Source organism: Mus pahari, chromosome 10 (assembly GCF_900095145.1).
Source record: "Mus pahari chromosome 10, PAHARI_EIJ_v1.1, whole genome shotgun sequence".
NCBI lineage: Eukaryota > Metazoa > Chordata > Mammalia > Rodentia > Muridae > Mus > Mus pahari.
This window is the reverse complement of record NC_034599.1, coordinates 108,149,112-108,174,111: the sequence shown is the minus strand read 5'-3', so window position 1 is coordinate 108,174,111 and position 25,000 is coordinate 108,149,112. Positions and strand designations below refer to the sequence as shown.

The following is a 25,000-nucleotide window of genomic DNA, read 5'->3' as shown; positions in this document are numbered from 1 at the left end:
CCTCAGAATGCCCACATGCCCAGCTCAATGGTCACATAGAGCTTATCTGGAGTAGATGGCTGCGAAATTTAAATCCCAAACACAAAAGGCAATTTTGCAAATGCCCCACCTGAGAAACAGGCTGGCATGAAATAGTTTAGGATAACACAATGTTATCCTGAACGTGACCCAAAGGGGCAGGCGTCTAAGGGTTCACACAGGAACTCTACCACTTAAAATTGGCTCTGTCCTGTGTAACCCTGAGTGCATGGAACAGGGCGCTGGCTTTCTTTAGCCACAGACAGAATGAGCATGGGCCTTACGTTGGGTAATTCCTTCCACTCCTGCCCATGGGAGCCCCCTTTCTTCAGAAAGCAAGCACAGAGACTGGGGTTAAAGGCTAAGTGTGTGATTCTTTCAGAATGCGCTCCCGCTAACTGCTAACTCGCCTGGCTTCACCCACAAATCATGTAGCTATGAGGCTGACCACTAAAGTGGGTAGGGCCAGGGGCAGGCAGGGCCAAGGGCCAGCAGCAGGCAGGGTCAAGGGCCAGGGGCAGGCAGGGCCAAGGGCCAGCAGCAGGCAGAGCCAAGGGCCAGGGGCAGGCAGGGCCAAGGGCCAGCAGCAGGCAGAGCCAAGGGCCAGGGGCAGGGGCAGGCAGGGCCAAGGGCCAGGAGCAGGCAGGGCCAAGGGCCAGGAGCAGGCAGGGCCAGGAGCGGCACCATGAAAGCAGAGGACTGGAGTAAAAACAGAAGTGCTGCATGGTGGGAAGGAATAGTGTGTGACTGCCCCCACCCAGGTCCCCTGCATCAGAGTGGCAGTCACACTGGGTGTAATGGCTTCTGGAATCTCAGCACTCATGTAGCAGAGGCAGAATATTTAAGTTGGTCTTTAGGTATAGCCTGGGCTATATGAGAGCCTGCTCTACAAGGGGTTTGGACTAAGCTGGGGCCTATGTTCTTTCTTCTGCACGTGCAGTGATTGTCTGTGCTTGCTTGCCTGGGTTTTTATTCTAAGTGAACTGCAATTATCTGTTCTGTGCCTGGTACTGTAGACAGATCTCAGCACACAATTCTGCAGGTTCTGACAAATGTTACCACTTTATATGCAAATTCCTGTCAATGATACGAGCCATGCTGACATCACTGTGGAGCCTCGAACTTTTCACCTCGGAAAACCCACCTCCAGACCCAGTGCACAGCAGCCCCACCCCCACCCCCAGCCTTGCAGAGCCTGTGTTAGGAAGAGAAGGGGATTCTCACCCCAATGCGACAGGGCTGGAGCAGCTGTGGACAAAGGCATCCTACACCCTAATCTTGGTCCAACTGTGACTGAGGGGACAGCCCAAGCTCAGTCCCTAGTAACCTTCAAGGACCTGGCTCTGGGCCCCATCCTAAGGTGAGCCAGAAAGACGCGTTTTCCCACAGCACACAAGTCAGTAGACTGTTTCTTTGACATTAGGCCAGGTTCTAGAAATTTCACTTGACCCCATAGCCGATGCAGAAAGCAATCTTACTGGACAGGGAGCCTGAGTTGTTTTAGCCAAGCTACTCCAGGTGACCACTCTGCTCTGACCGTCTTTCTATCCGGGCATTGCAGGCCTCTTTGCCTTCCCGCTGGGATTTCCCACCAGACCTTCCCAGTGCAAAGTGAGGGAGGAGATAACCAGCAGCCATGCACACGGCACGATAGTGATGATTTACAAGTCACTACAAGCAGAAGGCATTTACTGTTCTTCGGATCCACAGGGACACTGTCCTAAACAGCGAAACGAGAAAGGCTCATCGGGAACCCTTCAATGAGAGCATTCGCCCAGACCGCAGTCACTGCCAGGAAGGAGGCAGCCTGGCCTCAGAGGAGCAGAAAGCCAGTAAATGTAAACCCTGTGTCATGAGGTGGGACCTCCGGATGCTGTCCCCTGCTTCCTGAAGTTGAGGACTGACTGTGCACCACAGGCAGAGGGAGACTAAATGCAGGTGACATTTCTTAAAGATGGCTCTGCTGTAACTGGACCTGTTTAGCATGTCTCTCCTTCCATCTTTCCTTCCTCTCCTTTCCTCTCTCTTCCTCCCTCTCTATTTTCCATCTTCTCTCCTTTGCTTCCCTTGTTCTTGAGAAAAGGGTCTTGCTATGTAGCCCAGGCTGGTCTGGAACTTACTATGTACTGCAAGCTGACCTTGAAAACTCTTGGCAAGCCTCCTGCCCTAGTATCTCATCCAGAATTCCAGAAACATCAACAAATCAAGGAAGAAGCATTGGAGAGAAAATAAACTCCAGTGTGTGTGTGTGTGTGTGTGTGTGTGTGTGTGTGTGTGTGTGTGTTATATGTGCCTATTATGTGTTTGTGTGTGGTATGTGTGTGTGTGGTATGTATATGTGTCTATATGTGCTTGTGTGATATGTGTGTGTGGTGTGTTATGTGTATGTGTCTATATGTGTTTGTATGTGGTGTGTGTCTGTGTGGTACATGTATATGTAACTGTATGTGTTTGTGTATGGTTTATATGTGTGTGGTGTGTTATGTGTAGATGTCTGTATGTGTTTGTATGTGGTGTGTCTGTATGTGGTACATGTATGTGTAACTGTATGTGTTTGTGTATGGTTTATATGTGTGTGGTGTGTTATGTGTAGATGTCTGTATGTGTTTGTATGTGGTGTGTGTGCTATGTGTATGTATCTGTACGTGTTTGTATGTGGTGTGTCTGTATGTGGTACATGTATGTGTAACTGTATGTGTTTGTGTATGGTTTATATGTGTGTGGTGTGTTATGTGTAGATGTCTGTGTTTGTATGTGGTGTGTATGTTATATGTATGTGTCTGTATGTGTTTGTGTGTGGCATGTGTGTGATGTGTCTGTGTGTGGCACATGTGTGTGTGTGTGTGTGTGACTGTATGTGTTTGTGTGTGGTATGTGTGATTATATGTGTGTCTATGTGTATGTGTTTGTATGTGTGTTTGTGTGTATATCTGTGTGTGGTATGTGTATGTGTCTGTGTGTGGTATGTGCGTGTGGTATATATGTGTGATGTGTGTGGTATGTGTGTGTATACACACTTGTGCCTGTATATGTGTGTTTTTGTGACTGTATGTACGCACATGTATGTGCTTACCTGTGTACACATGGAGGTCTGAAGCAATGACAAGTGTCTCACTCTCTCATTCTCCACCTTACTTTATGAGGCAAGGTCTCTCACAGTAAACCTAAAGCTCATTTTACCTAGACTGGACATCCCCACTCACTCCTCAGGGTCCCGCCCCCCCCTCCCCAGGGAGCCGCCTGCCTCTGACTTCCCAGGACCAGGGTGATGGGCACATGCTGCCTGCCAGTCAGCTCTTTGCAGGGATGCTGAACTCTGAACTCTGGCTCCCAGGCTCACACAACACGCACTCTGCCCACTGAGCTCCCGAGCTCCAGGGATTCTCAGGGAGGAAAAGGGAAAAAAAGGAAAAAGCAACCTTAAACAAAACAGTCCCAGTAATGGCCATTAGGACTCTGAATTCTAACTCCCACTTAGCGCTGCTGTCTTGAACAGGCATTTTTCTCTGCTTTTTAATTTGCATCGTATGTGTATATTTTTCTAGGTCCCAGTGATGCGGATTTCTCTGACATTTTATTTAAATGTGAGTTGAGCAAATAATGTAAGAGAGCAACTACAGCGATTCATATGTTTTCGTGTTACCCACTGCCACAAAACCGAAGCGAGGCCTGCTAGGTCCTCTGCTTTAAAAACTGGCACGGGCCTGTTCTTTGCCGCTTTGCCCTGCTTTCCAGTGCTTCACTCAGGGAAGACGTCACAGGGGAAGTCTGTGAGGCAGCTCTCATTGTCCTCAGTTGTACCTCCACTAAGGTACAATGACAGCATCCACAATCAGAAAGACTGAGATTATCGCCCTCGGCTGAGAGGGAGGGCCGAGGATTTTAAGGTCTAAATGTAATCCAGGGGCTGTAGAGATGGCTCAGTGGTTAAGAGCACACTCTGCTCTGGCAGAGACCCAAGTAAGTTCTGTTCCCAGAACCCATGACCCTGAGCTCCCAACCTCTTGTACCTGTAACTCTGGCTCCAGGTAATCAGTCTCTCTCTCTCTCTCTCTCTCTCTCTCTCTCTCTCTCTCTCTCTCTCTCTCTCTGATGTCTCTCTATGTGTCTCTCTCAATCTCTCTCTCTCTTTTTCAGTCTCTGATGTTTGTCTGTCTTTCTCTTTCACACACACACACAGAGTATACAACACTTCCTTTGAAACTGACAGTTAATTGATATTTTTGTTTTATCATCCATAACTCAAGGCCTTTTTTTAAAAAAAAAAGTGTAACTTCTTTCATCAAGGGTCACTTTTTAGAAATGACTATTTTTCTAGGGGCTGAGGAGCTAGCTCAGTGGTTAGAATGTTTACTCCACAGTCAGAAGGACCTGCGTCCAAACCCCTGACCCATATAAAAAGCCAGGTGTGACAGCATACACTTGGAATACCAGAAGGGTTTCTGGGGCTTGATGGCCAGCCAGCCTATAGGTAAATTTCAGGCTGGGGGGAACCCTGCCTCAAAAAAAAAAAAAACCTGAACAAAATCCCAAGGTACAGAGAAGTAGATAAAGGATGCTCAAATCTGATCTCTCCCTTCCAGTCTCCCTCCCTCCCTCTGCCTCACCCGCCCCCTCACACACACACAAAACTATTTTTTTTTAACTGATAAACTGGATGAAAACGAACAGCATCAGACCCTAGATGAAGCTGTAGGTCCAAATGGAACCTTACAAATTTGCCTCGATAGTTGCTACCTGCTTCTGAGCAAGGCCTGGAGCCAATGAGAAGGGTGGTGAGCAGGGAGCAAGGTCGCCTCAGGAGTGGACAGGGGGATTCTGGCCAGAGGGTCCCAGGGGTGTAGCCCGAGACTCCCATAACTCCACAAAGACCCGCCATCATGTCCCTGTCTGCCACCATGTCCACCTGCCCGCCACCATGTCCCTGTCCAGCTGGCTCACTTTAGTTTCCTGTTCCTGACCGACACGGAAAACCCTGGAGCTTAATTTGAAGTTAAGTCAGGTTATACAAGGCTGCAAGGAGACCTAGCTTTGAAGCCCACCCATTCTTGGGACTGTCACACCAAATCCCTTTCAGAGGTAACTTTGATCCTTGTGATCATTGCGTCTGACTTTTAGGAACAAGCAAACCCTAAATGCAGCTGATCCGCCTTACCACAAACTTCCAGCTTTAGTGTATTAAAAACTGGAGCAAGGGGATGCCAGCTACCAAAAACACTTCACCGTGCAAACCTGCCCAGCAAAGTTCAATTCTTGAAATCCACATGATTTCATATAGAGAACAGACTCCCAAAAGTTGTCCTGTGACTTCCCCATGTGGGCCACACACACGTACAACACATGCACACAGTAATAAGTTGCATTTTAAAACATTAAAAAAGTAAAAGAGGGCTGGAGAGATGGCTCAGTGGTTAAGAACACTGACTGCTCCTCCATAGGACCTGGGTTCAATTCCCAGCTCAACATGGCAGCTCAAAATGGTCTGTAACTTTGGCTCTAGGGCATCTGGCGCCCCCTTCTGCCTCCCTAGTATCAGGCACACACACAGTACATACATGTAAGCAAAACACAAATACACATAATAAAATAAAATACTTTTTCAAACAATTAAAGGAATTCTTAGAAAACATCAACCAGAATGTAGCAGACAACCCGACAGGAAAGAATAAAATCCAAAGACAAGACCTGTGTCTGTAGCTCCCTGAGAATTGGGGTTCGAGCCCCAGCATTGCTGAATAACTAGTTGTGAAAAAGCAAGAAAATGAACAAAGTCAAGTGGTTAATAAATATGTGAAAGTAGGCCTAAAACTTTATTCATAATTATAAAGACATATGTAAAAATATGATTGTGTTTCTCCCCTAAAAAGACAGTAACAAAGGTAATTCCTCTGCATTAGGTTTTGGAGGAGATTACATTCTTTTTTTTTTTTTTAAGATTTATTTATTTATTATATGTAACTACACTGTAGCTGTCTTCAGACACTCCAGAAGAGGGAGTCAGATCTCGTTACGGATGGTTGTAAGCCACCATGTGGTTGCTGGGATTTGAACTCTGGACCTTCGGAAGAACAGTCAGGTGCTCTTACCCACTGAGCCATCTCACCAGTCCAGGAGATTACATTCTTGTTATCTGTTTGTCCTATGTTTTGTTCTGAATGAGGGTCCAGGCTGGTCTCAAACTCCCATCCATCCTCCTGCCTAAGCCTCCCAGAGACTTGAACCACCAGGTCCGGCTTTGATGTGTGTTCTCTGCTGGCAGAGGGAGAGGGCTCCTTGCAGTGAGGGAGAACGTCCATTTGAACTCAGCACAGTCTACTGGTTACCACACTGTTGTGTGTATTACTTAGAGTTTATGTTCAGTTGCTGGAACATTCTTCTGTGGAAGAAAGGCTCGCATGACAATGACTTAGGGAAAGCAGGACACCTCAGTTCTCCTCCTGGGGCCTGATTAAATCACTCAGGTTTAATAAAGTGGGAGCCATTTTCACAAAGCAGGAAGCTATATGGACTGATAAAAAGCTGTGTAGCTGCATGAATGACCCACAGGTGTCGTGTGGGCATGGGGAGAGAGCTGGCATACACTGTTAAAGGCCACGAAGGGTGAGAAAGCCAGGGATGGTGACACATGCCTTACCACTTGGGAGGCACAGGCAGGTGGATCTCTGTGAGTTCTTCGGTTGGCCAGCCTGGTCTATGTAGGGAGTTCCAGGCTAGCCAAGGTGACACAGTAAGACCTTGTCAATTAAAAAACAAACAAACAAACAAACTAAGAAGCCATAGGACATTATCTATAGTGTGAAAAGGTTTTTCTTTTTTTAAAAGATTTATTTATATACTTTATGTATATGACTACACTGTAGATGTTTACAGACACATCAGAAGAGGGCATCAGATCCCATTGTAGATGGTTGTGAGCTACCATGTGGTTGCTGGGAATTGAACTCATGACCTCTGGAAGAACAGTCAGTGCTCTTAACCACTGAACCATCCCTCCAGCCCCCTTGAAAAGTTTTTTTTTTTTTTTTGAACAAATGTTAGTGAGTTGGGTTTCCTGTTTAATCTCCCAGGAGAGTCACACCTGCTAGAGGTAAGGGTCAAAACTTTTCACCCCTGACTCCCCTACAAGTTCCGTGCTAGAGCTGATCAATGTGGTTAAGAGCCCAGGCTGGTCTCTACCTTATTATGTAGTTGTGGATGGCGTTGAACTTCTGATCCTCCTGTCTCCACCTCTGCTGTGCTAGGATGTTAGGAATATACCAGCATGCCCAGTGTAGACAGTGCTGGGACCCAATCCAAGGCTCCCTGGATGCTAGGCAAGGCCCGGATTAGCTGAGCTCAAGGTCTTGCAAGAGTTTTAAAAACCCTCCCTTCTCCTGCCAACTGCAGGCAGTATGAACTGTCGAAGACAGTTATGGCTTTGTATCTAGGTTACCACTGAGGCTATCGGAGGGAGAGGCCGTTGATGGGAGTGACAAGCCATGGCAGACTGAGGAACAACTTTAAAAAGAACTTCACTGTGTAAAAAGAAAAGTAATCAAAGCTAGGTTTTTCTTTCTTCTTCTTTTCTTTCTTCTAGGAACAAGTCCAGCTGAGCTGAGCTGACTGCTTTTCTCAAGGGGAGACATTTATGGACAGACTCCTTTCTGAGCCAGGGTCAATTCTGGCTTCACTAGCACAGTACATTAACATACTGGTGATCAGGATCGACTTTGCACACTGAAAGAGGCTTTGGGTATCCATGACCCCACCCCCACCCCCACCTCCAAGCCAGACTGGATTTTAGGTTACAAGGCATTGGAGAATCAGAGTTGCAAATGAAAGAGAGGCAACTGTGGATGTAGCATAGTGGTAGAGCGTTAACCTAGCATGCAAGAAGCCCTGGGTTCTATCCCCAGCACTGAGCAAGCCAGGGCTGGTACTGTACAACTGTCAGGGAGATGAGAAATTCAAGGTCTACTTGGTCAGCACAGGCTATTGAGACCCATATCCAAAGAGTGGGGAGGAAGGAGGCAGGCTTGCTGAAGCAAGGAAATCTGGGTCTCCAGACCCAGGAAAGGGCCACAAGCCAAGGGCACAGGGAAGACTGGAAGAGCCAAGGTGACAGTGCCCACACAAGTCACGAGCTCATCTCTCTACGCCCTGGATTCTTCAACTGAATTCACCTAAGACAAGCTGTGAAGTCGCTATGGCTGCACACCTGAGCGTGTGTGAGGGGATCAGGGCGGATCTGCACTGCTCACTGGCCTGGTAGAGGAGGAGGGTAGGAATCTTAGAAAAGCCATCAAGACAAGGAAAACCATACACTCTTTATGACAAAACGAAAAAGCTATGCAGAAGGAAGCATGTTGGCCTACGTTAGTTAGTAAGTAAAGCTGTATCCGTGGTAACTGTCAACACACCCTAGGATCGCCTGAGAGTCTCAGCTGAGTAAAAGCCTTCATCAGGTTGGTCTGTGAATATGTCTGTGAGGAAGCAGCTTGTCTTCATTGATGTAGCAGGGCTCCAGTCCACTGTGGGCAAGCCAGCAAGCAGCGTCCCTTCATGGTTTCTGCTTTAGGCTGCTGCCTTGAGTTTCTGCTCTGACTTCCTTTGATGGTAGACTGGTAATATAAGGCCAATAAACTCTTTCCTCCCCAAGTTGCTTTTGGTCGGTGTGCTTTATCAAAGCAACAAAGGATTAGGACAGAAGCCCTTTGATGACACACACCCTACAAAACTGGCTGTAGGTGTTTACGCCTGTCAGACCACTGGGCCTCGGGAACCCAGAATACCCAACCCACTTAATATCCACAAACAGGTAAGGCAAGGAGGCTAAACAGGAGTTCTAATATGGTTGGGTTCCTGCTGAGTGGAAATGTGGAACCTCTAGATGGAGAATCGGCGCTGTTACCTCTTATCAAGTGCATGCTCACATTCCTTGGCAGGCACGAATGGATTTGGCCTCAAGGGCCCTGTCATTCTCCGTACATGGGAGAGGAGAAAGACACCACCATGCTGATCCCTCACCTAGGAGCAACTTAAAGAGACACTTCTATACCCAAATGCATGTCAGAAGAGAGAGGCAACTGACACTTCATTCCTACATTTTCAGACATGCAGTTATTTTGCTGATCACCCCATATGTCCTCTAAAGATGGCAAGGGACTGTCAAACAGGCTCCGTCCTTTCTAATGTTACCATGTAGCCTTAAACTTGATATGTACCCGAGGCTGGCCCCGAACTCCTGATCCTCCTGCCTCCACCTCCCAAAACTAGGGATTACAGGGCTATACCACCACTCCAGGCTGTCACATGGTGTCTTACGCCCCATGGATTGACTGCTTCTTTAAGGAACCGTGCTCTCAAAGATTTTGAAACAAAGAGTGTTGTTGGGGGCTGGCGGGGGCTTGGGGGGTAGCTCAGGGGATAAAGGGCTTGCAGCAAAAGAGTGAGGACAGGAGTGTGAATCTCCAGCACCCATGGAAATGTTGGGCAGCTACACTTCCACATGCAATTCTAGCCCTTGGGAGGTAGGAAGAGGGATCCCCAGAACAAGCCGGCTGACTAGACCCCGATCAGTGAGCTCTGGGTTCAACTGAGAGCCTGCCTCAATATATAAGGTAAAGTATGACCAAGGAAGACCCCTGATGCCAGTCTATGGTCCCGCAGGCTCAGACACCTGCACATACACATACATGCAACCTACACACATGGAAACATATACCCAGCTGTTATGAGGCGGGAACTTGAGCGTATATAACCTCTGCAATGCTTGCTCAGAGCCCTTGAGAGCGACTTCCCTTCTGCAGGACACTAAGAGCCCCCACTCACTAACCTCATAGAGTGATGGCTGCAGTGGCCAAGCGCATCCCCACAGTGATGGTTTCTGTAAGAGACACCACTCTGAGGGAAAGTTCAATGCTCAAAAAGGCATCTCCCTGGACACAGGCCAACAGACTAGCTCCTTCTCACACCATACGGGAAACCGACCAGCATGAGAAAGGTATACATCCCCCAAAGGCCTCGTTCTCTCTGAATTACACGATGCATTTCCTCTAACGACAAGCTGGCCCCGCGTCCTGGGAGGCACCTCATTGGAAAGCAGACATCTGAATCCAAAACAGCCTGTCCAAAAAGGAGGTCATTCCTGAGTTTATCTATTTCCAGGGTAAAAATATCTTTATAATATAATGAGTTGAGATTTAATACCTTCGATGAAGTGGGCTCTTTCCTTCCACCACGGGGGCTCCAGGGATCAAACTTAGGTTGTCAGGATGAATGGCAAGTGCTCTTACCTGCTGGGCAGTCATCCTGGTCAAATCCGATATTACCCCTACTCCCACCCTGTGTGTGTGTGTGTGTGTGTGTGTGTGTGTGTGTGTGTGATTATTAGAGAGAGAGAGAGAGAGAGAGAGAGAGAGAGAGAGAGAGAGAAAGAAAGAGAATGCATGTATGTGTATGCAGAGGCCTGTCTCAGTTGTTGTTCAAGAGCCAAAGAGGCTGGGGTGACCTACTAGTAAGTAAGGCCCAGGCATCCACTTGTCTTCCCCTCTCCAGCTCTGGGGTGAGTAACCCCCACACCTGTCTCTTTTATGTGGCTTCTTGGGGGACAGAACCCGGATCTTCATGTCTGCATGACCAATAATTTGCTGTCTGAACTCCCCTCAGCTGAGATTTACTCATTTTAAAACTGCAGAGACCAAACATATGCCCCTTTCCCATTCTTTCGGGAGGAAAACCAGCTCCGCTGAGAGGACGCAGGAAGGGGTTTGGGGCTGGATAATGAGGCCCTACGTGGGCCTGACTGACAGAGTTCCATTTCCACCCATGTTTAGGAATTCCTTTTCCTTCGGGTAGCTGACTTCTGCATCTTATTCATACCAGTGAGGAGGCTTTGAGTTAGGATTATGAGAACCAATAAAGAGGAAGGAATGCAGAAGTCGGGGCTGGGAGGGATGACTTAGTTGGTAAAGTGCTAGTTCTGCAACCTGAGGACTGAGTTTAAGCCCCAGTACCCAAGTCAAAAAAAAAAAAAAAAAGAAAGACAGGCATTGTTGTACAGTCTTGTAATCCTAGACTGGGAGGCAGAGACAGGTGGATGTCTGGGGCTCCCTGGCCGGCCAGCCTCGGCTACTTGGTGAGATCAAGGCTAATAAGAGATGCTGTCTCAAAAAGCAAGGTGAATAGCACCTGAAAATGACTCCTAAGTCTGTCTTCTGACCTCCACCCACACCCACACATAGATACACAAATACATATGTGCACCCGTGTGCAGAAACACAGAGAGGATGGTGTGCAAGTGGCACAGAGCTGTGCATGGTGAGAAACTGAAGGAAGGACCCAGGGGTAAGGGGTGGGAATGAATGCACATTAGAGAAGGGAGGAGTCGGTGACAGAGCATCCCGTGAGCCCCCCCGATGACTCGCTCCTCACAGAGCCGACCCCCCAACTCAGCTCTGGCTATACCATCCGCAGAGCCAGATATGGTCCTGAAGTGGTGAGGACAGGATTGGCAGTGGGGGAAGGATGTGCAGATGCTAGAAAAGAGGCCATGCTGGGATGGGCAAGATGGCGCAGCCGGAAAAAGCACTAAGTGCCAAGCCTGACGACCCGAGTTCAAACCCCAGAGATCCACGTGGAGAGAGCCGAGTTCTGCACACTGTCCGCTGACCCCCACACGTGAGCTTCAGCACACACCACTGACATGTGCACACACAAAATCATTAGATGGTAATAAATGAAGTGGCTGTTCTATTATTCCCACGTTACGAGCAACACCTGCTGGAACTCACAATAGTCCCCAGTTCACACACACGTGTGCACACACACACACACAGACACACACACACACACACACACACACACATACACACTGCTTCCTGCCTATGTGCTCCCAGCTACCTCCGTGCCTCAACCCCCCCCAAATTTATAATTATGATTTAGCACCCAGAAAGGTCCTGCAATGCTATAGAACTCAATTCAAACTTCGAAAGGGGGACACAGGCCTTCATTGATTGAATCAGGCAAAGCCTGCAGTTGAGACAGAAAAACACTTGGCTCTTTTCTCCCGTAATGTTCTTTCCCTGAGATCATAAATCGCTGAGTGCCGACTTTCCATCTTTGAAAAGTGAATGTGACGAGAGCCAGCCTATAAATCACTTCAGGAATACTTATTCATCATGGACAAATAAAAATGTGAGCTACTCAGTGGGTGGGAGGCTCCTCTCTGCTGCCAGGACCCCGATAGGCCCAGGCCAGCAAGGGTTAGGGGAAAGCGGTGAGGCTGGGGGCTTATGGAGGGTTACAGCAAGGACACTCAACAGTAGGAAATGTTGCCTACCACATCGCTACAATCTCTTCAGCGCTTCCCCTCTTGTTCACGGCTGTGTTCCAGGCCACAGGGCTGAGGCAGAGGAAAAGGAGGAAGCAGGGAAAGAGGGGGACACTGTATACAAAAGTGGGCAACCAAAAAGTCCTTTTCATTCACTGGTGTCAGGGAGCTTACTCCTCTGGGGACTGCAGCCAGGGGGCAGGAATTGTTGTTCTTGATGCCTGACTTTTCATAAGGTCACAGCTCACAATGGACAAAATCCAAGGTGACTGTGTTCCCAGCACTTTGATGCAAGATTACGTCACAAAACCATACTGTCCCAAGGGGTAGGGGGCACAGAGAGGTTCCCCAAAGATTCACTTGACCCAGGACCAAACTCCATTAAGCCCCTCAGACACTTGCTGCCAGCCAGGGAATGATTTAGAACCCATGGCCATATTCTGTTCCTCTGGTTAAAGCAATGCCTGGCTAAGAGGGCTGACATCATCCCCACATACAGAAAGGAGGGAAGACGTGGGAGCAGAGAGGAAGAGGACCTTGAGGGGGAAGCATGAATGGAGACTCCCAAAGCAATAGTGGGGAACCCAGCCATGCATGTAGGTAAGAGACTCATGGGCTGCCAGATGTCAAGTCCTGCAGGCCTCCATGGACAAAGCGCTTGCCTGATGTGTGTGAGGCCCTGCAAGCTACAGTGGTGTTGGATTGTTGCCTTCCATCACATGGGAGGAGGAAACAGTAGACTCACAAGTTCAGGGTCATCCTTGGCTACCCTGTCTTTACTGATCTAATGCTAAAATGTGAGCTACTCTGAGAATGGAATATTTGTTCCTCAAAACCCATGCAACCCTACCCTTTATTGTTTCTCTGAAGGTTATTCATGGAGGATTTGAAAAAAAAATCTCATTTTTTCAGTTCTTGGGATTGAACGCAAGCCTTATTCTTATCCTCACTTAGCAAATGCTTCACCGCCAAGCCGTATACTACTTTTTGCTTTTTATTTTGAGGCAGGCTCTCACTAAGTTCTTAGGCCGTTTTTAAACTCATTCTGTAACCCAGACTGACCCAATGCTCCTGCCTCGGCCTCCTGAGTAGCTGGGATTATGGGCCTACAGATTATGGGCTATTGAGGGTATCTTCAAAGGTTGACTATATGGACTTTGAAGTGAAGCTCGGAGCCAGAGTTCTTACCAGGCACATACGAGGCCCTGGACTCAATCCCCAGTACCACAAAGATAAAGTCCGCAAGCCGTTTTCTGGCTTACCGAGCTGAGCCCAGACTGGGAGGGAGAGCCAGCTGGGGCAGGAGTGGGTGGCAGAGGGGATATGTGAAACTGTAAAGAGAGACATACCCCTCCATACTCAGAGTGCAGGAACTTTTGAAAAGGACAAGGGAGATGGAGCACCGGTGGCCTTTCCTGCCTTCTCACAGGGAAGGACCAAATGAGCTACCACACAGAAAAGTCTGCCGGCCTCTGGCTGACAATGCCCCATAAACAATCAGACTGGAAAGATGAACCAGTGTTGGCTGCTCTTCCAAAGGACTTGAGTTTAGCTCCCAGCACCCACACAGCAGCTTACAATACCTGTAACCCCAACTCCAAGAGCTACCCTCTGGCCTCTGTGGACACCTGAATGTTTGTGCATGACCCTGCACACATGACCCATACACATGCCATCAATAAAAGGAAAAACGTTTAATAAATAAGTGGTAAGGCTGACCCAGTCCAAACCACAAGCTGGTCCGTTTTTCTTTACCAAATCCTATTCCCCAATCTCACTGGAAAATACAGGGAAGCTTACAATGGCACAGACGAACTTGGAAGCCTGGCTGCCCGGCTTCACTGGGCCAGCTGGGGGCAAGAATCCCACACACTCGAGTGACGCTGGTCCCCTCCATTCTCCCAGGGGACCATGGCTATCTGGGAGAAGGCTGGTTGAGAGGTTTCCTGTGGTGACTGAGCCCTGCAGATGAGATATTTGGAAACTCTTGGTGCCACTGGGGTTTTATGTTTACCCAGGTCACCTTCACTTTTTCTCACCTTTTCGGGAAAGAAAACTATAATGCATTATTGGTGAATTAGCTAAGGTGGAAAAAAAAAAAGGCTAGGGGACATTTACATTTTGACCTAGTCTTATCTACAAAGACTACTCTAGTTTTATAATCGCCAAAGTTCCTGGTTAACTCCCTTGGTCTAGATACTGGGTGTCTCCTTCAACTGTTTCCTAAATTATTTTTATTTATTTATTTATTTTTTTTACTTTATATGTGTGTTTCATCTGCATGAATGCCATGGGCATATGCAGTACCCATGGTGGTCAGAAAATCCCCTGGAACTGGAGTCACAGGTGGTTGAGAATCACTGCGTGGGTGCGGGGGATTGAACCGGGTCCTCTGTAGGAGCAGCCAGTGCTCTTAACCCCTGAGTCCTCTCTCCCAGCCCAGCTGCTCTCTGCTTTATTGTGGCAGGGTCTCTCTCTGAACCCACAGCTGTCCGATTCCAGCTAGTCTACCCACACTGTGCAATTAAGGTTACAGGATTAACGTTCCCAGGGAGTCTATCTCTCTGCATTTCAATTTGAGTATAGTTTTGGAGTCACCTCTACTGTAATCTGCATAGGCATGGAACGTACGGAGTTCATGAGGCTCCCAGGAGAACGCTGCCTCGTGCCTTCATGTTTAAGACCTGTATAGTTGTTCTTGCATGTTATTTTGCATGTTAGTCTAGACTCAGTCTGTTTCTGACTCTATTTTATTACGGAGATTTTGTTTTGTTTTGTTTTGTTTTTGTTTAAGATAAGGTTGCATTCCAGAGCCCAGGCTGGTCTTAAACGTAAGGTGATTCCCCCTTCCTCTGTCTCAGCTTAACATTGCAATTATTAGCATGTCTATTGAAACATTTTTCTGTGTATGTCTGCCCATGTAAGCTTATGAACAATTTTAAACTTTAGTCCTCTTCCTCTTCACACCATCTCAGTCTAAATGCAATGCAGGGATTAAAAGGATGGCTACTGAACCTGAGATGCCACTTGTCTTAGTCAGGGTTTCTATTCCTACACAAACATCCTGACCAAGAAGCAAGTTGGAGAGAAAATGGTTTATTCATCTCACATTTCCATACTGCTGTTCATCACCAAATGAGGTCAGGACTGGAACTCAAGCAGGTCAGGAAGCAGGAGCTGATGCAGAGGCCATGGAGGGATGTTACTTACTGGCTTGCTTCTCCTGGCTTGCTCAGCTTGCTTTCTTATACAACCCAGGTCTTTCAGCCCAGGGATGGCACCACTCACAATGGGCACCCCCCCCACACACACACCCTTGATCACTAATTGAGAAAATGCTTTACAGCTGGATTTCATGGAGGCATTTCCTCAAGGGAGGCTCCTCTCTATGAAAGGAGCTTGGGTCAAGTTGACACACAAAACTAGCCAGTGAAGGGAAATGAAATTTAAGGCCTGGGATTCATGTAACTTTAAAAGAAAATTGTGTAAATAATAATAAAAATAAATAAATAAATAAAAATTAAAAGATACTAGATTCAAAAAAAAGAAAAAGAAAATTGTGTAAATTCAAGGTTCAAATAATATGAGACAAATAGAGCAGCATTAGGAACTTGAAGGCTTGGAGCAGATCCAGGCATGCTCAGGCAGACAAACCCATAGGCCCTTTGTGGTAAACGTGTCCTGGCAGGCCTTGAAGGCCAGGAGCTGGACCTCTTACAAAAACAAGCACCGGTATGTCCAGGCAAACCCCTTGTTAAGGCATTCCTGAGGTCAAGTTGACTGGGAATGGCGATAAAATAGAGAAAAAATACAAAAACTGGTCTGAGCTATTCTGACTGATTCATCGGCCACCTGGTGGCCAGGGTCATGCTGACCCAGTCACAAGCCACTATCCCAGACCCCCGGAATTGCTGATACTTCAATTTACATGTACTATCCTACTGACCTGTAACTATATGGTTGTTTAAATGAACCAATCGTGTGCAGCCATGCCAACTTCTCCCAACCCCTGACCCTTTTCCTATAAAAACCCCTATCTTTTGAGCCTCGTGGTCGATTCCTTTGTCTCCTGCGTGAGATGGGTATCGTCCCAGAGCTCTGCCATTAAACTGCCTCATGCGTTTGCAACAAGATGGTCTCTCGTGATTTTTGGGACACTCTGACTCCTGTGACCTGGGGTCCCTGTGAGGGGGTCCTACACCAGCAGACCACTTAAGTGTTTTATAAATTTTAATTAAGAACACTTAAAAAAATTAAAACAGGGTCTTACTGGATGGTCCAGAACTTACTATGTAGATTGGGCTATCCTCAAACTCACAGAGATCCACCTGCCTCTGCTTCCCAGGTGCTGGGATTAAAAGCATGTGCTACCACACCTAGCCCAAAATTTATTTATTTATCTTGTGTATTCAGGCACGCAGTGTTGCCATTCAGAGGTCAGAGGACAATTTTTTGGAAGGCCTGGGCTTGAACTCAGGCCATGGGGCTTGACAGCAAGCACCTTTACCCGCTAATCCGTTCTGCCAGCCCCAGGTAGGCCAGTTTAAAACCCAGGAACAGGATTTACAACAAAGCCTGAATGTGGAGGAGCTTAGCTTTTCTTTGCCATAGAGATAATTTGGGTATATCGTTTCACAGATGCAACAGAGCTATACTTTCCAGCCATATAAACTTCCGTACGCTTAAACTTCCTAAAATCTATTAAAATGAAATATTGAGCACATTGAATGTGCTTCACAGAACATTAAAATGTTCTGAGCACACCATTAAGGGATATCTGTTCTTCTCAAGGAAGTCCTCTAGAGGGACAATAAACATTGAAACTAAAGACTTCAAAGTACACTTAGTGTTTACGTAAAGCAGTATTCATTAAGGCATACGATAAAAGTTGGTTAAGTAACAAAAATTTTTATTTGCTACATAAATTTCAGTAAGGATTTTCTTCTAAAACAGATTCTAAAAAGAAATTAAATTTTACATTTTTCCTTAGTATTCAAAGGCAATAGAAAACAAGACATAAATATGTTTTATGCTAATCAAGATGTATGATTTTAAGTACATTTGGAAAAGTAATACAAAGAATCTTTTTATAATTGCTTTGTAACATTTTCTTGATATATGAAGGTTGACAAGAATAAGTTTTCTGAGATACAAGTAACTCAATTATAATTATAGACATAAAGTCAAAATACCTGAAAATGGTATTCATTAAAAATCCTTTTATGATCTAGATGTAGTGGAACACCCCTTTAATCTCAATTCTTAGGAGGCAGAGGCAGGTGGATCTCTGAGAATTTGATGTCAGGCTGGTCTATACAATGAGTTCAAAGACAGCCAGGGCTACAAAGACAGACCTTGTGAGCAACATAAACTTTTGTGAGCATGTGTGGTGGCATATGCCTTTCATCCCAGCACTTAGAGGAGACAGAGACAGGAAAGCGAGTTTGATGACAGCCTGGTCTACCTAGTGCTATACCACCCAGGTTTACACAGTGAGACCTTATTCTTCTAAAAACTCATTTTATTAGATTATTGCTTTTCCAAGAACGCTTTTATACTTCTAATTATAAACATTTAGAGCTGTATTTAATTCCTCTCTCTCTATCTCTCTGTCTCTGTCTTTCTGTCTCGCTCTGTGTGTGTGTGTGTGTGTGTGTGTGTGTGTGTGTATTTGTGCACCTGTGTGTGGCTATGCGCATTTGAGAGCATGTACCTTCGGAGGCCAGAAAGGGCACCATCTCCTGGAGCTGGAGTCACAGGCGGTTGAGGGCTACCTGGTGTGGGCTACCTGGTGTGGGTGCTGAAGGCGGTTCCCAGGTTCTCTGCAAGGTCAGCAATACTACTAGCCACCAAGAGTTTTCTCCGGTCACAACCTAAGATTTTATCATTAAAGCTACGATACACGTCAAATCATGAGTAGATATGTTTGTCAAAGATCTTTACATTTACATTACATTATTTTGTGCGTGTGTTGGTGCAGGGGCGCATGCTGGGGTCAGAGAGAACCTCCTGTCGCCTTTTCTCTTCTGCCATCAGAGTCACACTCGGGTCACAGGCTTTTCTCTGCTGAGCCACCCCACCAGCCCTGAGCTCAATTTTTAAAGTCGCTCATATGTAGGGTAAAAAATATTCTTATGATATATATAGTAGCACCTGCCCATGCGTCACGGATAAACTATAACTGCTATATGAGTCCCAGACAAGCATTGGCATGGAAATGACATTGAGAAATTGGATTGGTTCTCCCCTCCCCCCAGTGATTTCCAGATCTGTTAACAAACCAGATAATTCTGTGCATTACAACAGTCTTCATGCTCCCTAATGGACTGAGACAAAAACATATCCTGAGCTTGTCACTGATGCTACATGCTTACAACTGTAACGGAGAGCCTGCAGCAGAGATGTGGATTTACAGAAACCAGAGCCGCTCAGTTGGCAGAAGGCTACGAGGAAATGCATTGCTTACACATGAAGTAAGAGCTTATTTACCTTTCTGTTCCTTATCCAAAACCTAAATTTTTAAAAACTAAAAACCAGATGATTTAAATCACTGCACTTACTGGGGTGATGCTCGAAAGAGACAGGTGCCCTGCCCGCCCTGCGGAACTGGAATTTCGCCTAATGGTCCATGGGAAGGGAGAGGCTGAAGTCTGGTGGCAGCCAGGAAGGAGTACCTTGCCATGCACAGGAAATTTCACACAGTTCTAAAAACACACAGTAGGACCACCTTGCAGAACCAACTAGAGCTGAGACAATGAAGGGGCCCTTCAGGCGTTGCTGTAAAATCTGGTTCACTAAGTCGTCCACCCAGATGGAATCGCTTCCTCCATCTGTGTCCTGTCTGGGCGCACAGCTGTCCCGTTACATCCACCCAGGGAAAACTAAGCAACAGACAGAGCAAAGGCAAGGAGCCCCAGCCGGCCCGCCTGTCCTGAGACACACTGTTCCCAGATAAAGGAGGCAGAATAAAACCTTCTGCAAACTAAATGTGGATTTCAAAGAGTGTTATAGAAACGTAAATTTGTTCCACTAATAAATAAAACTAGGCCCCTAACTCATTCCAGGATGGAAGCCCACTTCATTCCTAGCATTTAATCGGTTCTTGCCCCAGCAGATCACGGGACTCCACATCAGGGCACCATAGTCCCTTCTCCAGCGTGGGTTCCTGGGCTTTGGTTCTGCTGGGAATTAAGCAAACTAAGTTTGGAGATGCGCGTGTAGGGCAGCACAATGGCTCACAGGGCGGTAACAGTGCTTGCCACAAAGCCCAATGTCCTGAATTCAAATCCCTGGGGCCACCCACATGGCAGTAGGGGAGACCCGACTACCGCAAACTGTCCTCTTACCTTTACACACAGCATGTGTCCCGCTCCCCCAGCACACACTAAATAAATGTAAAAGAGAAAATGCATGTGTTTTCTCCATACATAAGTTGTTTTATGGTGAGTAAGAAACCAGTGAAGGAGACGGGCATATGTCTGCACCCTAATTATGACTCTGGAAGGCAGAGTGGATGACCAAAGCTATAATCAAGAAGAAAATGCTTTCCTTAAGCTAACGCACAATGGTTACAATCCTTAAACAGAGTTCTGGAGCATGGGAGTGTGTGTGTGAGCACACACACACACACACACACACACACACACGGACACACGGACACCAGAGCCTGGCGTTGGGCATCCTCCTCTGGTGCTTTCTGCCTTATATTTTTGAGCCAGTCTTTCACTGGACCTAGGGCACATCAATGCTATGCAGGCTGGCCAGCAAACCCCAGGGGCCCTACAGTCTCTACTTCCCAGCACTGGAAATACAGATGTGCACCACCATGCCAGCTTTTCACGGGTGCTGGGGACCCAAACTCAGGCCCTCATGCTTGAGTGACCATCACATTACCAAGTGAACCATCTCCCCAGTTCCTTAAATTAATTCAATAGGGACCACTCACAGGAGTAACTACATTCTCTATACCAACATAGGCGAGGACCCGACGGAGCGTCCAGCCTTGAGAAACTCCCTTCACTCCTGGGGGTGCTTTCTCTTGACTGTATAGGAGGAGACAATGGTCACACTACGCTTCATCAGACAGGAGAGCTAGGGTGGGTTTTGCTAACTGTGTCAACTAATAAGGGGAGGAAAAAGACAAAGAATGTTGATCCAAAAGGAAAACTACTTTCTAACCACTGGCCATTTGGATTTTGAGGATTCTCTGCCAGGGCTGTCACCGAGGAAAAATGAGGGAGCTTTGTAAGAGAACTTTAATTCTATCTCTAAAACCATCACCAGCCCATCCCACCACTGTAAGCCTTGCTCTGCTTCAAGGGGTCACATGACTGCATCTTACATCACTCTCACAAAAGGACCAAGGCAACAGTGGCGACCAGAAATCCACAGCTCGTTCATATTAATAGCCAGACCTTTTCTTTTTCAGATGATTTTTTTTTTTAAAAGCTGAACTTAGTATTTTTTTGTTTGTAATTTTTTTTTTTTTTTTTACTGCGGGGTTAGAGAGATGACTCAGCAAAAAGCACCCGCTGCTTCCTTGGGGGACCAGAGTTGGGTTCCCAGCATCCTAGTCAGGGGACTCACAACTACCTGTAAGCCTGCTCTAGGGGACCTGACACCCTCTACTGACATCCTCAGGCACACACATGCGTGGGAGCCCTCTCTCTCTCTCTCTCTCTCTCTCTCTCTCTCTCTCTCTCTCTCTCTCACACACACACACACACACACACACACATCCTTATTTAATCTTTAAGAACTGCTATTTATCCCATGTGGAGGTCAGAGGACGACATGGAAGAGATGGTTCTCTCCGTTCATCTTGTGGGTCCTGGGATGAACTCTGGCTTGGTGGCAGACATCTCACCAGCCTCAGGAGCAGGAACAACGGATATGATCTTCTGTCAGTGCTACTGATGGGTGGCATAAAGCAGCCTACAGCCTTAAATAAAAACAACAGGCCGGCCTCTACCTTTAGGGGACAGAGGGCACAGCTACCTGGGAAAGGAAGAAGAAACATACAGGGACCCATACAACAAAACATGGGTACCCCAGACCTCCCTAGCATGTGTACTAGGCTCTAGTCTCTGGGACCCTGTACCTGGGAATGCGGCTGGGAATGAGAATATAAACACAAAGGATCATGGGAACTGAAGGACGACTCAGTGGTTGCTGCCAACCCTGACGACCCAAGGTAAATCTCCGAGACCCATATGGTAGAAAGAATGAAATAACGCCCTCTGACCTCCACACGTGCACTGTAGCATTTGCACAAATACAAAAGTCAATTTTAAAATGGTCACAAAGGATGGAGAGTTCTACTCTTCCGGTTTCTCTTCGGAGTAAAGCTTTGTGCACCATATGGCGTGCACAGCTCCAAGCACAACAGTTCTTCTTTGGGTGAATGGAGGGTACTGGATGTATATAGGTATGTATTTTTTAATGCATTGTTTTGTGTAACACAGTGAGCATGTGGAGGTCAGAGGACATTTCTGTGGGGTTAGCCCCCTCCTTACACATTTAGTTACATGGTTCAGGATTGAGCTCGAGTTGTCAGTCTGGTATGGAAGGTAATTTTATCCACTGAGCCACCTTCATAGCTCTGTAATTTTATTAATTAATGAATTTATTAATTAACATACTCTCATGTAGCCCAGGCTAGTCCAGAACTTGCTATGTAGCCAAGGTTGACCTTGTGCTTTTGCTTCTTCGGCCTCCACCTCCCAAGTATTGGGACTACAGGTGTGCAACATCATGGCCAGCCTGTTGTGTTTTTTCAAAATGCTTTTGTAATTATTCACCCTCAAACACCAGCCAACCCGGTCTCCTGAAGGATACAGGGCTCCCAATCCTGTCGCCAACACTGGCTATAGCTCCCACATCAGCTGCATGTCACAGGCCAAAGTTCACAACTGTACTCACTCCAAACCCTGCTCAGGCCCCTTGAAGAAGTGACTGAGATTTTCGTTAGCAGATGGCTCTTGCCTTTGTGAAATCTATGCCACTGAATCACTGCCAAAGGGTATCAGACGGTGACGCTCGGAGAGGAACAACTGTTCACCACAGCTATCTTGTGGCAAAAGCTGTCCCAGGACTTTTGCCCTTTCCAAATGAATATTGTGAGTCTCCCACAACTTTCAGGCTAAAATGATTTTGATGGAGATTAAGAACTATCCCTAACAAATGATTCAAACTGGCCTTAGCCTGACTCAAGATATCTCTCAAGAGAATGCACATATCAAACTATAATATATACATACATATGCATCGTTCTTGACACACAACAAATTCGGCAAGAGGAAGACAGCTCCTTCCAGAGGAGGAGAATTAGGGACCAGAATGTGGCACTTAGAGGCAGAATTAGGGACCAGAATGTGGCAGGCAGGTAAGTGGTAGAGTCCTTGCACCCTGCTGGGATCTGCCAGGTGGTCAATATCTGCCAGGGTGGTTGTTCTGAGATAGATCAGGGTAACCCCTGTGCAGCCTGAGTCTGCTGCATATAATGCAGATGAGGACATCTCACCCCTGGCCTGCTGTGAGGCAGGAGCATGGACAGCATGAACCATACGGAGAAGCCATAGCTCGGGGGAATGGCATGAGGTCATACAACGGCTCCCATCATACCAATAGGCATGCTTAGACACTTTTAGGGTCTGTTAGAATTTATCCCACTTCAAGTTAAAATGAAGTTCATTTCAATCATAATCGGAGGCTCCTCATTGGTAGAATGGCAACTGGCTCTGGGCAGCTGCCAGACAGAAGGACAGGGGCGAGTTTCAGGCAGGCAGGGAGCTGATTGTCTCTCCAAGGGATTCTTGCTTTTGATAACATGCCTCCTCTTAAAGCACTGAGCAGGTTATGAATGTACTCGCTCGCTCTCTGGACAGGTGCTAACACAAGCAATGGGTGTGCTGGGAAAGGCCTCCGCTTACCTCTGGCTCCGGCTGTGAGCTGTTTTCCTCTTCTGCAGAGTTCGGTAGAATCGCCCATGTTATGTTGGCACTGGCAGAGGGTAGAGAGCCAAGGGTCCCATTTTTCAGTTGGTCTGTGGAATGTGATGTGGGCCCATGCCATCCCAGGATGTTGTCTGAAATAAAGAGCTAAAGTGACGCCAGGTAGTCTCCAAAGCAAACACTCAGAGGTTGCGAAATAAATATCCAACCTAGTCATGTGAGGGGACCCTTGTGACATGGGCCCCGGGTCACACATGGCGTGGTCTGTTTTGAAGGAGGTATCTGACTGTGCATATAAGAGACAGTTTCCTACAGCATCAGGACCAGGGTCATCACAGACTGGGAAGACACAGTGTCTTGCTCACTTTGACTTCTTCATCTTCATGGCCTCTCAGTGAGCCTGGAGCTTACTTCATCGAAGCTGAAAGAGCTCCAGGAATCCACCTGTCTCCATCTCCTCAGAGCGAACATTACAGATACACACTGCTGCACCCACACAGCTCTTTATGTGGGTGTCTAGCTCAGACCAGAGTCCTCAGCCTAGTGTGGCCAGCACTTTACCAGAGTCACCTCCGAACAATGCGTTTTACCAACATCAGAGAACGATGGTTATTTTCAACTCGAAAAAATAATTTATAATATTTTACATTAAAGACATTGTTTATTATTCACAGTTCAGGAGAGCTGGGCACAAACAGCTGCTCCTGTGGCCAGCTGCGATGTATATTAAGAAGGTCAATCCTGATAGGCCAAAATGCCTGGTTCATTCTAGCAAGAAAAAATTCTTCCCCCCTCACCTCACATCAGCCCCACTTGTTCCAGCCTTATTTATTTTATGTATGTGAGTACACTGTCATTGTCTCCAGACACCAGAAGAGGGCATCCCATTACAGATGGTTGTGAGTCACCATGTGGTTGCTGGGAATTGAACTCAGGACCTCTGGAAGAGCAGTTGGTGCTCTTAACCACTGTGCCATCTCTCCAGCCTGCAAGAAATAATTCTTACAAGTAGCAGCCTGCTAAGAGAATTTTCCTGATCTTCCTTCAACCTGTCCTGTGAGGGGGAAAAGATTTTCTCCTCCAATATGATTTTACAGTAATAATATTATTATTATTATTATTATTATTATTATTATTATTATTATTATCATCATCATGGGATATCTTTGAGCTTATTAATGAAGATGGGAATAATTACAGGTGGATTTCTTATATTTTTGGTTGTGAGCCTAGCCTTTCATGGCTAAGCCGTCTCTCCATCCCCACAGGTGGATTTCTTTACCCCAATCTGGCAAGGTGGATAAATAGGTCATTTAGCTTTCTCCCAGCCTGGAGATTCAGTTCCCCACCTATGAACAGGGATAAATGATGGGAGGTAAGACAGGCTGCGGGAGGGGCTCACTTATCCTTCAAGTCTCAGGTGTTCCATCCTCAAAGCAATCTTGTCTGTCAGCGTCCTTCCTGAACTTGCTCAGAGAAAAGTCCAGAAGTGGCCTAAATCCTTAGTACCCGAGAGAATCTGACTGGTGGACATAAAATAAGATAGCAGCAAAAATGGGTCTGTGTATCTGTGTGTGTGTGTGTGTGTGTGTGTGTGTGTGTGTGTGTAGAGAGAGAGAGACATAAAATAAGATAGCAGCAAAAATGGGTCTGTGTATCTGTGTGTGTGTATGTGTGTGTGTGTGTGTGTGTGTGTGTGTGTGTAGAGAGAGAGGGAGAG

At 46.7% G+C, this 25,000-nt stretch overlaps 1 protein-coding gene across 2 annotated transcripts in view; it reads right to left on the bottom strand.

The window, feature by feature from the left end:
* The window catches only part of Osbpl10 (oxysterol binding protein like 10), a 244,858-nt gene that overhangs the window by 34,473 nt on the left and 185,385 nt on the right, over positions 1-25,000 (bottom strand). For both annotated transcript variants that reach the window (XM_021207052.1, XM_021207053.2), the window contains one exon: positions 23,260-23,414. In XM_021207052.1, the coding sequence (XP_021062711.1) occupies positions 23,260-23,414 (155 nt within the window). The remainder of the gene's footprint in view (positions 1-23,259; positions 23,415-25,000) is intronic.